Below are 14,111 nucleotides of genomic sequence, written 5' to 3'. Positions count from 1 at the left end.
TTTCAGCCTCATTCTGGCTGCATCAGTTTCCAACGTGTCTGTTCTTTTCATTTTTTATTTTATTTATTTATTTTCTTTTGCATTTTTCTGAAGCTGGAAACAGGGAGGGACAGTCAGACAGACTCCCGCATGCGCCCGACCGGGATCCACCCAGCACGCCCACCATGGGGCGACGCTCTGCCCACCAGGGGGCGATGCTCTGCCCATCCTGGGCGTCGCCATGTTGCGACCAGAGCCACTCTAGCGCCTGAGGCAGAGGTCACAGAGCCAACCCCAGCGCCCGGGCCATTTTTGCTCCAATGGAGCCTTGGCTGCGGGAGGGGAAGAGAGAGACAGAGAGGAAGGCGCGGCGGAGGGGTGGAGAAGCAAATGGGCGCTTCTCCTGTGTGCCCTGGCCGGGAATCGAACCCGGGTCCTCCGCACGCTAGGCCGACGCTCTACCGCTGAGCCAACCGGCTGTTCTTTTCATTTTTAACTCCCACTTTTAATTCATGTGATTTTGTTTTTATTGTTCCTGTTATATTTTTAGCAATCTTGTGACTGAGTATGAGTATTTCTGGGATGTCAGTCAACCAAAACAAAACAAAAAAACTAATAAATGACAATATCAGTACATACAACTGGCAACGAGCATCTCTGCTCTAATGGCAGCTGCACCCCTGCCCGGCCCAGAAGACGCCAATATGGCAAGAACAAAGTCTGTGTGGAGATGTTCTCCCCTGCTATCTCACTCTCTCTACACTTTTCCAAATTCTATTCACTCTTTGACACATATTCCAAGGCCAGTTTCCTCCTCCCTGACCTCAGCCAGCTAATCGGGCTCTAGTTTCTTCTAACTTAATGGGGCATGTATTAATGGTGAGTTCATGTCCTCCCTCTCCGTGGTGCTCTGAGGTGGGTGCTGACTTATTGGCACTATGGCTCTCGGGGCCTGGTGACCTTATGGCCGGGCTGAGCATGGTGTAACCTGTGAAAGGCCCCCTGGCTCATGGCATAAAGCATCCACATGGCAGGGACTGCTGACACCTCCCTTGGACCACAGACACCAGCAGTCTCTAGTTCAGAGATGAGGAGAGAAGTTCAGAACCTCCTGGTGCTCGGTCTCCTCCAGGCCTCCTCATTGTCAGCCCCGCTGCTGCGTGCCCCCCCCCCCGAGCTCTCCCCCAGGGGTCTGGGGGGCACACCTGACACGACGTCCTCCTGTTTCTCTCGCTACCGCCTCCCTTCCTGCGGGTTAGCTTCTTCTCCCGGGCCCTGTTTCTGTTTTCATTCCTGCATTCTCTGGACATAGAGCCACCCCTTTTATGCTCAGGCCACAGTCCGGTCACCTGAGCCAGATTCCGATCCCGTAGCTCCAAATGTCTATCTTTATCACCCCCACATTTACACATCCAAAGCCTGAAGGTGAAAACCTTCCCCCAGAACTTTGTTCCATGTTTCAACTTCTCCGGCGGTAGCACTGCCCTTCCCTTACTCAGGGGGCTCGGCAGCTTCCTCCGACTTTTCATCCTTTCACAGTCACTCATCAACCTCTAGTGCATTCTCCCCTGGTTTGTTTCCTTCTGTTCCATCCCCACGACCCGAGCAACATTACACTGAACTCATCTCATGATCAGTCTGTTTCTCCTCCCATCCACTCTGCTCCACACCAGTTCGCTCTAACCGCTGTTTCCCTCTCCAGCTCTGAAATTGCTGGAGACGCTCTGTTGTCTATGACGTGACTACAACACCAGGTTGACCTCAGGGCCTCTGCAAGCTGATCAACTTACCAGCATGGATGCCTGCTCTGGCCAGCCTGTCTTCTTGCAATCACACGAGGCTGCCGTGGCCTCACCTCTGTAGCTTTACAGCTCAGTCTTTTCACCAGAAACACCTTTTTCTTGCTCTCTTGCCTATTGAAAGCCCATTCCTCCCATTTCAAAACCCACCTCTTCTACTTGCTTCTTTCGGACTTTCCTCTTTTCTTGGGTGTCCTCCTATTTTACTACATAATCCAGTGGATTCTTTTTCTTTCTGTCTTTAGTCCCTACATTGTAATATGCTCGTCCTTTATTATCTAAAATGTCATGAAAAGGAATGTAATCGCCAATATGAATTCATTGATGGTGTTTTGGAAGAAATGGTACAATGGAAATCTCAGGAGTTAACAGAAAGAAAGAAAAAGATCATTAATATGCAGTGCTAATGTCAAATGACCAATGACTGTCTCGGTGTTTTAGTAATGATATTTGTAACATTGCCTTCATGTCAGAATTATAAATAAATGAAGTTTGAGCAACTTTTATGCTTTGAAAAACAAAGTATGTCTATCTTACTACAATTCCAGCTACAAATAAACTCTACAAAGGCACCTGTTCGGAGGACTTTTAGACAATTAGTCTGTGCCCATCTTCCTGAACACAAGGGAGATCCACAGGAAATCTACCTCTTGCATATCCATTTCAACCCAGTGTCCCAGGGACTGCACGCTCACACACACCATTTGTTCCTCGGAGGGACAAGATGTGGCAGTCAGAGCACCGAATCCCAGTCCACAGCAACGTGTCTCTCCAAGTCTGACTTCCTCTGTGGCCAAGTCTCACTTTTTGTTTTTATCTCACTGCATCAGGACTTGGGTAGAGATTCCAAGGATTGGAAGGTGGGGAAGTGCAGGTCTAAAGGGTGGACGCCACTTCCCCAAAGTTCAACTCTGAGGACAAAGAGAGAGCAAGCAAGCTCTGGCTGGCTGTACAGTCCACCCCTTACAGCCTCCTTGCTACAGCTGTGAAAATATTGCATCAGGTTGTCAGCTTTGACTTCGCTTTGCTTTGATAAATAAAGAGGAAGCTACTGCTAAATGCCATTGGCAATGTGAGTTCTCATAATGTGGCCTGTATGTGTGAGAACAGGGCCCCCAAAACTCCTTTACATTTTAGCTTTCACAGAGGGTATTCTGAATTGCCACTGCATGTATTTCATAGATGGCTATACTTGTTTGCCACAGAAAGCTATGCATATACAGATTTTGAGTAGTGTCAGAAGATCATGGTCTTGTCTACTTTACTGCGTTCTACAAGAATACCCTCCCAGACTGCTGCTCAGTCACCAGAGGGAGCAACACAGCCGAAACATCAAGCAGCTGAGAGAAGGACTCAAATGTATTTTGTATGACACAAAGACTTATAAACACAGCCAAATAATCCCGAGGAGTACACAATATAAATGTTTTATTGCTAGCACAGAGGTTTCTTTTTAAGTAAATTAAAAGAAATAAATCTTCATTTTCACATTCTATATTGCAGTTCGAAGGTAACTAGCTGGTTAATGGATATGTTCTCTTAGACACACGCTAGAAGGGGAGAGAGTGACATTCATATGGAGGAACTCAGGAACGTGGCATCTCTCGAGGCATCGGGCCACTGAATGCACTGTCATTTGTAAGTAACAGCAAGTACAGGTTTCTTTAAAACGTCTTGAATAGACAAGGGTTAGAAACAGAAAACTGGTATGATTAGAAAGCAGAAAAGAGTTGAATACAGAAGGTTATATATGTGTTGCCCATATTCCATATACTCTAGGTTATGTTTGGTACATTTAAATAAATCATCTTCATCTAGGATTCAGCAGCTGGAGTGGGGAGGAGGAAAGAAAGCTGATATTGGTGGTTCGCTGGAAAGGAGAGGAGTGCGTAGCTGAGGGGGACAGAAAGCCAGGCGGCCTCTCACCTCCCTTTCGGGAGGCCAGGCGGCAGGAATGGTGTGTGGAGGAGCCACTGCGGGTGAGAGAGGTGCTCCGGAGCAGCGTGGCAATTGTGGTACACTGGAACTATGCAAATGGAAAAGAAAACCTCCAGGCTTGGCCAGATTTTCCAAGGTTCCTGCCAGTGGAATTAGGGCATTTTAAGGCATGATAAGCCAAAGTAACACCCAAAGCTCTGGGAGTAGCTAGCCGTTGGTGCAGTGGAGCCTGGTGGGGGTGGGGAGGTGTAGAAGATGCTATAGATCAAATGCAGAGATAATTCACTTAGTTAAGAATTATCCAACAGCATTGCAAACAAAATTATTTTTGCAAGGCACCCAGCATTCCCTTTTTCTGAATTTTCAGCTATTCAGGTGTTGTGTGTGTGTTGATTTTAAAGATAAGCTTTGAAAAAGATTTTTTTTTTTTTTTTTTTTAGTTAAATGAAAGGTGTGAAGGCAGAGACAGACTCTCACATGCACCTGGACTGGGATCCACCCAGCAAGCCCCCTCCCGGGCAATGCTCTGCCCATCTGAGGCCACTGCTCTGTTGCTCAGCAATCGAGCTACATATTTTAGTGCCTGAGGCAAGGCCATGGAGCCCTCCTCAGTGATGGCTGTGGGAAGAAAAAAGAGAGAGACATAGGAAAAGAGAGAGAGAGAACGGGGAGAGGTGGAGAAGCAGATGGTTGCTTCTCCTGTGTGCCCTGACTGGAAATCGAAGCCAGGACTTCATACACCAGGATTCAATGCTCTACTGCTGAGGCAAGCAGCCAGGGTGAAAAAATCTTATTCATTTATGAAAACAACCCACTGCCTTACTCTAGAATAACCATGAAAGAATTAAGTGCACGTGCGTGTGCACACACATCCCCAAAACAAGCAGCAAGCTCAGAAGGTGTGAACTAATGTGATCTCTGCATCTCCATCCTCCTGATCTTTCACTCATGTTGCTGTGGACGTAAGGAAGCCACGCCAGGTCTTGGAATATACCGAGATCTTGCTTACTCCCCAGTCTATCTGCAGTGTACCAGCTTCTGGCATTTTCAATCTGGCCTGCCTCTAACTAAAACCATTTCAATGTTTTGCTTTGAAGAAATGGATAACATGAAATGGTAATTTGGCTATAAAACCTTGGAAAATTGTTCCTGGCCCAAACATCTGCCCCAAATGAGCTCAGCTGAAATCTCCTTGGAGGAGCAGGAGCAGTGGGTGTGCAGGGAGAGCCTGGAGAGGAAAATGAAGACAACGGGAAGGTGACCTTTCCTTAAGGATAAAGTTCTGTGTGACAAAGGGCATCAAATAATACAGCTCCCTTATTCAGCCCCACTTCAGAGACAGTGGGTGTCCCGGTAGCTCCCCTCGTACCTCCATCCCACGTTCCCCAATATTTGGTATCATTAAGGTGATCCCTTACAGAGTGCCAAGAGACTGCACCCAGCCATTTGCTCTAGCCATGCAGTGACTGGCCTGGCCTACATGTTGTCATTTAAATCTTTAAATAAGACTGTCAACTTTGGACTCCTGAGAGCTGGGCCCACAGGGAAAGCAGAGAGAGAGGGTCGTGCAGGCAGGCCTTCACCTTCCTTCTTGGCCTTCTTAGGAATTCTTCTGGGGGATCTTTACTGTCACAGTCTTCACCTCGGAGTACTCTCTCAGACCGAATTCTCCCCTGGACACAGAAATGGACGGTGTCAGACATCAGAGACCCAAGCAGCCGGACCTGAGTGACGCTGAGTCCCGGGAGATGCAGCTTAGCACCTGCTCACAGCAGGTCCCGGGGCTCGTGTGACAATCCCCAATGGAAGCCCAGCCTCCATGTACAGGGCTGGGAAAGCTGCCTCGTAAGAGCGGTCACTGTTTCTTAAAGGTAAAGGGTGATTTGTCTTCACAGTATTACACAGAGAGGCCACCATTTGCAATTACTCAGAGAAACAGGCTTTGAGGCTTGCCCTGGCTGGCAGTCACCCTGAGAGCCCGGCTGTGCTCCTGGGTGGGCACCACAGCCAGCAGCAGAGCCAGGTTCCTGCCACTGGGCCCCCAGGCATGTCTGCTCTGATGGGTTTCCCAGAGAGCCAGTCCACTCCAGCGGAGACACCTGGAGATTCCCCGGCTAAGGGCTTCCCGGTTTGGAGTTTTCAGTTCCTTCTCGTTGGTCCTTAGGTTTAATAAATAGACATGAACACCCAAAGGCTCACCATGAAAGAGCACATATAACCTGAAATGCTTTAAAAATATAGTCCTGCCTGACCTGTGGTGGCGCAGTGGGATAAAGCGTCGACCTGGAAATGCTGAGGTCGCTGGTTCGAAACCCTGAGCTTGCCTGGTCAAGGCACATATGGGAGTTGATGCTTCCAGCTCCTCCCCCCTTCTCTCTCTCTCTCTCTCTCACCCCTCTCTCTCTAAAAATCAATAAATAAAATATATATTTAAAAAAGTTGTAAAAACAAAACAAAACAAAAACCATAGTCCTGAATAAACACTGTCCAGAGCCCTGACAGTAATAAAAAATAACTGGCTAAAAAAATATTGGGAAGTGATAATAAGGTGCCCCCCACACATACACCCCCCACCCCAGACACTCCTCGGGCCACTTTTCTTCCAGTCACAGAGGCCTCTGGGATCTTGGTCATAGATCAAGGGTTGTCATTCGTTTGGTAAACATACATAATTGAGCTATTACCGGGGCAGCACTGCTCTGCGTTGGGCAAAGGAAACACTAAATAATCGGTCCCAGCCTCTGAGGAGACTACAGGTGGCTGGGCTGAGAGGGAGCAGTGGGAGCTGGGTCACCTGCCTAGGTGGCCACAGGACGCTGAGGCAGCCCGTTCCAGCCCTCAGGACACTCAGAGGAGTTTTTCCAGCCATTCCCTCCCTTAAGGATGTTGGGGTGCAGGAGAGCCTTGCTGCCATGATGCTGTTTTTCTTCACTTTTCTTCTCTAGCCCTTCTCATTCCCCCCTCCTTTTAATTTAATTGCCTTTTTCTTTTCTTTATTTCACTGCACAATCAAGCATGTTCTATTTTTTCTAAAAAGTACTTGAATTTTTTCCCCTTCTATTCTTTCTAAAGTCACACCTTGGAAGCTCTTCCTGATGCTCTCAGCAGTAGCGCACCCTCCTCCTCTGTGTTTACAGATCTCCCTGCGTCCATCTGCACTGCAGCCTGCCATGGGGGGGGGGGTGCTGCCGGAGCTCACCCTGGGGGCCTGCCGGAGCTCACCCCGGGGGAGGGGGCTGCCTGAGCTCACGGGGGGGGGGGGGGCAGCCTGAGCAGGCTGTCTCCCCACAAACAGATGTGTATCTTACTGACTGAGCTCTCTGCCCACCACCAAACTTGGTGTACAGCTTACAGCATCGGGCTCCTTAAAGGAGGCACGTGGTAACTGCAGGAGGCAGAGAGGGAGAGAGACTTCTTCCCATCCCCACTTCCCTAGTTCTGCCCTGCTGACACACCATCTCTGATAGGAAAAAAATAAAATAAAATATAATAAAAAAGGAAAAGAACACTTAAGAGATATATCTGAATAAGGAAGGATTAAGAAAAACTGTCTTTAAACAGTCCTGTATAAAAGGCACCCAGTTATTGTAACTGGGCTTCCCAGCAAAGGCATGCTTTAAAGGGTTCAAGTGTTCGTTCCCAGGGGTCCCCGCGTCCCTACACAAGGCTCCGACACTTTGCCTCCAGGCCTCTGAGCACCACGGGCACCCCAGTTGACATGCCTGCTGCCCCGGGACATCAGAGAGCAGCCAAGGAGAGACTGGGCATGCGTGCTGCTCTTACCTGCATTGGCCACTTTGTTTACAGGAACGAGAGGAACACCTGGATTGCCCCACTTGTTACATGGTTTCCTCATTAGCCCTGTCCAGGCTCCAGTCTCTATTACCAACCCAGCTCTGGCTCACTCTGGACTTTTTCCTGCCCCCGGGGCAACTCTAAATGTGTTTCTTCATCACACACATTGTCCGCCTCCTGTGTGAAGCAAGGTTACCACCCTCTTGTTTCCTAGCTTGTGCACGCACTTAGGACAGACCCTAAACCACTTTCTTCCTGTTCAGATCTCTGACTAGGTTGTATGAAATGTAAGGAAGTAGACTACAGGAAACCTGCAGAAAGCAGGATAGTTGATTCCAAGTGGGACTGGTGGATCCTATAATCTCTGGTTACGCAAAGCAAAGGAAATCCTGCCGGACTGGAGGTGCTGTTTGTCTGGGTCCCAGGCAGCCACCTGCCACCATGGTCCACACACAGCCTGCTCCGACACAGGGGAGGGGACTCAAATCCGCCATGAAAGGGCATTGCCCATGAGCCCAGGGCATCAAAGAAAGCCAGTGAGAGACAGGGCAATGGACAGAGACAGAAAGAACACTGGGGCGGGGCGGCAGACAGGAGTGCCGACGCGGCTCTGCCATTCACCGGCTGTGTGACTCCAGAGAGGCCACCCCGTCCTCCTGGCATCCAGTCATCTCTCGGGCAACAGTTCCTGAACTTCAGCAGACACAAGTGTCACCCATGGGGCTCGCTTCAGCTGTAGATCCCTGGCCACCCCACCAGAGGTTTGGTTTCCGTGGGTCTGGGAGGAGCCTGAGATGGTAACACAGGTGGTCATTTGACTTGACCTTTGAGAAACACTGTTGTAAAGTCTCTGAAAGCCCGAAGTTCTGTCTTCAGCCATTTTGCCATCTCATTCCAGAGACTTTCTCTCAAATCTACTTAAATTCCACTGAATCCCATTAAGTTCTATAGCACACAGAGCTCCACAGGCAAGGAAGAACCCTACTAATGTACTGCATAAAAGGCAGAAGTGTTGTTACGAAGGTGTCCTGATCTCTTTGCGTGGTTGCCTTCATAGCTGGACAATGTGTCAAGGCACAGGTTCCCTTAAGAGGCCTGTGTTCCTGTTTCTCAGCCAGGCTAGGCCACATTCCCTAAGATGAAGCGAATTTGGCATGCCTACATACAGATACGGTAAGGTGTTAGATTTTGGTGTCTCTCGGTCAGCCCTTTAGGAAATCAGTCACACTCACTTACTAAACAAACAAGGATTTCTGCTCAGGCTGTGTCTGTCCCTGCCTTTTCCTCTGGCTCACAGCGGCGTTTCTCAGAGCAGGGTCCCCAGACCACCTGCATCAGAATCATTCCAGAAGCTTGTTAAAAATGCAGATGCTGGGCCTGAGCCCAGATCTACTAAATCAGCATTTCTGAGCATGGGTCCCCAGACAGGCATGCTGAGCAAGCCCCTCCCCCCAGGCTGCAGGTGACAGTGTGCTCAGGCATGCTGTGCATAAGCACACATGCATGATGCGTAAGTGCACACACCCACAGACTTGAGAAGCCCTCATTTAGGGCTTTTCATCTTCAGAGCTTGTGTCCTTCATTTTTAAAATGCTGAGGTTCACAGCTTTCTTTCCATTCCCTTGACTCTGACACATATTTTATAGCTCGGGCTCTATGATCCCTTGTCTCAGGGGAGCCTAAATGAGGAAGGAAAGGGATGGGACAAGTGAAACAGATGCAATTAGCTGAATAGGCAGAACTGAGAGAGCCTCAGCCAAAGCCTCTGACCCCAGGAGTTAGAGGCCAGCCATCAGGTAACCTGCAGAGGGCAGCCCGCTCCAAGCTCTCTGGGGGGAGGATCTGGGGCTCCCAGCCCTCCATGGAGCTTGTTCCCAGAAAGTGCTACTTCCTGTCTCTGTTCCTCTTAGAGATGGACACGGAGATGTCAGCGACCAAAGCTGCATGGAGTGTGCCGGCGATGAGATAAACGATTCTTTCCACATGTGGGGCTAAGTGGTCTCTAAGACGACATTAAATAAGGAGGAGGAGTGGGGGCCAGGACAATACAGGTTCTCTTATAGGAACCATTTCCTATCACTCTAGGTTAGTTAGAAAAACATGTTTGGGGACAAAGAAGCATCTAATTTAGACAAGATGAAGTGAGCGTCATCAAAGAGCTCTGTTTCCTAATTACTGTTTAACTGCACTGGGAAGACCAAGTCACCACAGCACTGACAAGACGAGCCGAAAGGTTTTTCCTCAGTATATCAGGCCACAGTTCTGCGTGGTTCTGACACAATCAAACTGTCTCCTGGACCATCTTTCTAGGCATGGGGAATGTTTTTAATATGAACAGACTGGACCTGGACAATATCTCAGCCTGAATCCTGGCAAGAGGCTTAACCATGATGAGGGTCCAGGGTGAGCCTAGGATCAGAAGCCATCAACCAGCATTTACTTATTACAAGTATATTTTATGCCCATGATTCACCCTGTTAATGATCTGTAACAGGAAAGTCAATGTGAGCAGCCTTCCCAGAATCAGTGATTGCTCCAACTTTTCAGAGATGGGGGAGAAAAAACACAGGGGCAAGAAATGAAATAACAAGCTGAATGCAGCTTGACAAGTGGAAGCAGAAAATAAGGCCATGGCATGTTGAGAAGAGATATCTGAAGCATATGAAGAGTTTATAAAAGCTGAGGTATACCAATAATTGAACAAACAGGACCCAGATTGGTTACGGGTTCTGGCTGCAAAGCAAATGAGAGGTACTGAAGGCCAGAAGCAGAGGTTCAAGCAAGGGCACCTTCTCCCCAGCATTACTAGAGACGAAACTTAAGTTTGTGATACTAGCTGGAATTCAGGAAAAATTCTGCCACACTTCCAAAATAATATGTTTAAGAAAAAGGAGGCCTGACCGGTGGTGGCACAATGGATAGAGCATCGACCTGGGACACTGAGGTCCAAGGTTCGAAACCCTGAGGTTGCCGGCTTGAACATGTGATCATCAACATGATCCAAAGGTTACTGGCTTGAGCAAAGGGTCACTGGTTCAGCCTGAGTCCCCCAGTCAAGCCACGTATAAGAAGCAATCAATAAACAACTAAAGTGATGCAACTATGAGTCGATGCTTCTCATCTCGCTCCCTTTCTCTCCCCCTTTCTCAAAAAAAGAAAAAGAAAAGAAAAAGAACCTGACCAGGTGGTGGCACAGTGGATGGAGTGTCGGACTGGGACACAGAGGACCCAGGAGGTTCGAAACCCTGAGGTCGCCAGCTTGAGCGTGGGCTCATCTGGTTTGAACAAGGCTAATAACCAGCTTGAGCCCAAGGTCGCTGGTTTGAGCAACAGGTCACTCGCTCTGCTGTAGTCCTCCTGATCAAGGCACATATGAGAAGGCAATCAATGAGCAACTAAGGTGCCACAACAAAGACTTGATGCATCTCATCTCCTTTCCTGTCTGTCCCTCTCTCTATCTCTCTGTCACAGAAAAGAAAAAGAAAGAAAGAAAGAAAGAAAGAAAGAAAGAAAGAAAGAAAGAAAAAAAGAAAGAAAGAAAGAGGAAGGAAGGAAGGAAGGAAGGAAGGAAGGAAGGAAGGAAGGAAGGAAGGAAGGAAGGGAAGGGAAAAGAAAGCAAGAGTAGGATCACCCACATAACACTCACCAACAGTAAGTTGATCAATAACAATGATAGAAGCTAACATTTTCTGAAGGTTTCCCAGACACTCTGTTCCATGTTTGACATACTTAATCCTCACAGCAACCCTTTGCGGTAGGTACCATAACCATTTCCATTTTGTAGATGAGGAAACTGAGGCCTAGAATGATTAAGTAACTTGTCCAAGGTTGCACACTTATTAAGCACTACAATCAGGATATACATCTGAACATTGTGATTCCAGAAACTCTGCTCTTTGCCTCAAAGCTGTACCTACTTTAGGGTTTAATGGCTAGGAGCTAGAAAGGATCTGCTGAAGGATCCAAAACATGTACACTCTCTGAGTTAGTTTTATGGATTCACTGCCCTTTCCCTCGAAAAACTTATTCCTCCCACACTGCCCCATACTTTGCCCACCAACTCAGTAAAAGAATTTCCCTCTCTCCATCTATCTAATTGTTTCTCTCCTTTAAAGGCCAATTCCAGTCCCTACATTAGATCATATCTGAAGGTTTCCTGGACTTCTCCAGCTCACAGTGATCTCTCCCCTTCCCGAACCTCTCTTATCACTTAACAGTCTTTCCTGGAATTCTCCTGGTTCTTTCAATGTTGTATATTTCATTTACCCAACAAAATTGAAGAAGCTTAATGAGCTGCATCTTTCCCCACAGACCAGTCATCCAGTTTTGCACACAGCACGTGCTCAATACTTGTTAGCAGGCTGATTGTGAACTAAGTATTTGCTAAAAAAAGAAAAAAATGCATTCAGTAATGGCAGAGGGAATGGGCATGGAAGGTGTTTCCTCTTTTGAGTCACAGGATTTAGAAAAAAATGGATCCAGCTCCTTTTAAAATAAAGAAAAAAAATTTTTTTGAATTGTCAGCTCAGGAGGACCCTGGTTATCATTAATCCCCTGAATGCCACTCAAATAATCCATTTATATATGAAGCCTGCAAATAAAATCTCTTTAAAATAATTTTTTGGTTGATTTTTGAGAGAGAGGAAGAAGGAGAAAGAGAGAGAAACAGGAGCATCCACCTGTTCCTGTATGTGCCCTGACCAGGATCAAACCAGAAACCTCTGTGCTTTGGGATAATGCTCTAACCAACCGAGCTATCTGGTCAGGGCAAAATTCCTCTTGAATCTAGACTTCCTTTGCTACAGTTCCACAGCTTTGCGAGACTCTGCCCTGGTCCTGTCCCTGCAGAGCCTGTATGTATGGCCCTCCTGGATATTAGGGGAGCTAAGTGCACTTGGAGCCACTGAAACCTAGGTTCAAATCTCAGACCTGCCGCTTCCTGGCTGTAGGACTTGGGCAAACTATGTAACCACTCTAACCCTTAGTTCCTCTTTTGAACTATCTGCAACATAAAAATAAGTATTTATCCTATAGAATCATTGTGAAAATCAATTCAGACAATGTTGGGAGAGAAGTTAGCATAAAGCCAAACACAGATCAGGCATTAATTAATGGCATCATTATTGTTACTGCAAATTTCTTCTAGGGGTCTTCTTATAATCTCTGCCAAAACATCTTCTATGTGCCAGGAATCTTGGCCTTAAAAACTCTGAGATCCCCTCAGCTCTCTCAGAATGCCCCTTAAAGCCCTTGGAAATTGGGTTTAAACCCTTCATTCACTCCCTGCCCTAACATTGCTTTCCCAGATGCAAAGAACGAATAGGTGCTGAGCAGATGAGTGAGTTAGGTGTGTCTAAAGTTCATTGACAACCAATGTTCAACAACAGGAGGGGTGGGAAAATGAACTGCAGAGCTCACAGCTGCAACAGTGCTTCTATAGGGGGATGAAAATTAGTAAGGGATCTAGATTTTATTTAGTCTCCTCATTTTTGAATGGCAGGTAAAGACTGTTAAATGTTATGAAGCACATCAAAACATTTTTACAGGCCAGCTTTGTCATGGATAGCAGTTGGTGACCTTTGTTTTTAACTACATCAAACTCCATTTTGCTCCCTGACTATTCCGTAAATGTTGTACCTTCTCCCCTAGGTTCTCCCTAGTCTCTCTGCCTGGAATGCCTGCTCCTGAAAAACTGATACGTTATTTCCTCTGTGAAATGTTCTCTGACCTCATCAGGCAAAATTAATTGGTTTTGCCTCTGTATTTATAAGATGTTTGGCATACTTCTCCAGCAGCCCTTGCGTGGAATTATTGGTATATTAATTGTACTCCATCCCCACCTAAGGTAGGAGAATGGTGTTTATTCATCTTTATAATGCACAGCACAGTGATTAGCTTATAGTGGTATACGTTCAACCAAATATCTGTTCAATAAATGATTGAGTAAGAGAATGAAAGCACTCCTCTCTGCTACTATTCTCAATCCCTGTTTCTCTGCAGGCAACACTGGTTTTGAACACTTACATTTCTCTTCCATTTCCAGACATCTTGAATCCCCCAAAGGGGCTCTGGGCATTTAAGGCATTGTAACAATTGATCCTGAAAGAAGAAAACAGTATTATTAGTGTGAAATCTGCTTGCACTGAAATAATCCCACAGGCGTGATACCTCTTTTTAAGTTTTATTTTTATTTCCTTTTTTTTCCAGATGAAAAATTTATAATTTAAGATTTACTTTGACTTCCTGACCAGTAAAGGCTGCACCTCCTGCCAGGGTGCAGTCCAGCTGCTCGCAGTCTGCCCATCCTTGCCGAGTGTATTTCACTCAGGCGCTGGAGAATGACGAGGCCCTGACCCCCTCAGTGGGCCCTGTGAGGGCCAGAACAACAACACAAGACTGATCTTACCAAACAGTCCCAGCTTGCATTGCAGAAGACACTGTCAGGGCCTTGTTGATGTCATTGGTAAACACAGCGGCTACTAGTCCAAAGTCGGAATTATTGGCTCTTTCAATAACTTCATCCATAGTCTTAAACCTCAGAATTTCCTGAACGGGGCCAAAGATCTGCAACAAAACAGTTGGATCCAACAAGGTTGCTCC

The 14,111-nt window shown here is 47.0% G+C and overlaps 1 protein-coding gene across 1 annotated transcript in view; it reads right to left on the bottom strand.

Annotated features, from left to right (window-relative positions):
* Window positions 1–4,130: 4,130 nt before the first annotated feature.
* Window positions 4,131–14,111, bottom strand: part of ALDH1A2 (aldehyde dehydrogenase 1 family member A2) — a 96,769-nt gene continuing 86,788 nt past the window's right edge. Inside the window, exons 11-13 of the mRNA XM_066276046.1 lie at window positions 13,918–14,075; window positions 13,536–13,610; window positions 4,131–5,389 (exon numbers count right to left, since the gene is read on the bottom strand). Coding sequence (XP_066132143.1) covers window positions 5,317–5,389; window positions 13,536–13,610; window positions 13,918–14,075 — 306 coding nt within the window. The 3' untranslated portion in view covers window positions 4,131–5,316. The remainder of the gene's footprint in view (window positions 5,390–13,535; window positions 13,611–13,917; window positions 14,076–14,111) is intronic.

Source organism: Saccopteryx bilineata, chromosome 4 (assembly GCF_036850765.1).
Source record: "Saccopteryx bilineata isolate mSacBil1 chromosome 4, mSacBil1_pri_phased_curated, whole genome shotgun sequence".
Lineage (NCBI taxonomy): Eukaryota > Metazoa > Chordata > Mammalia > Chiroptera > Emballonuridae > Saccopteryx > Saccopteryx bilineata.
This window is presented reverse-complemented; position numbering and strand designations above follow the sequence as displayed.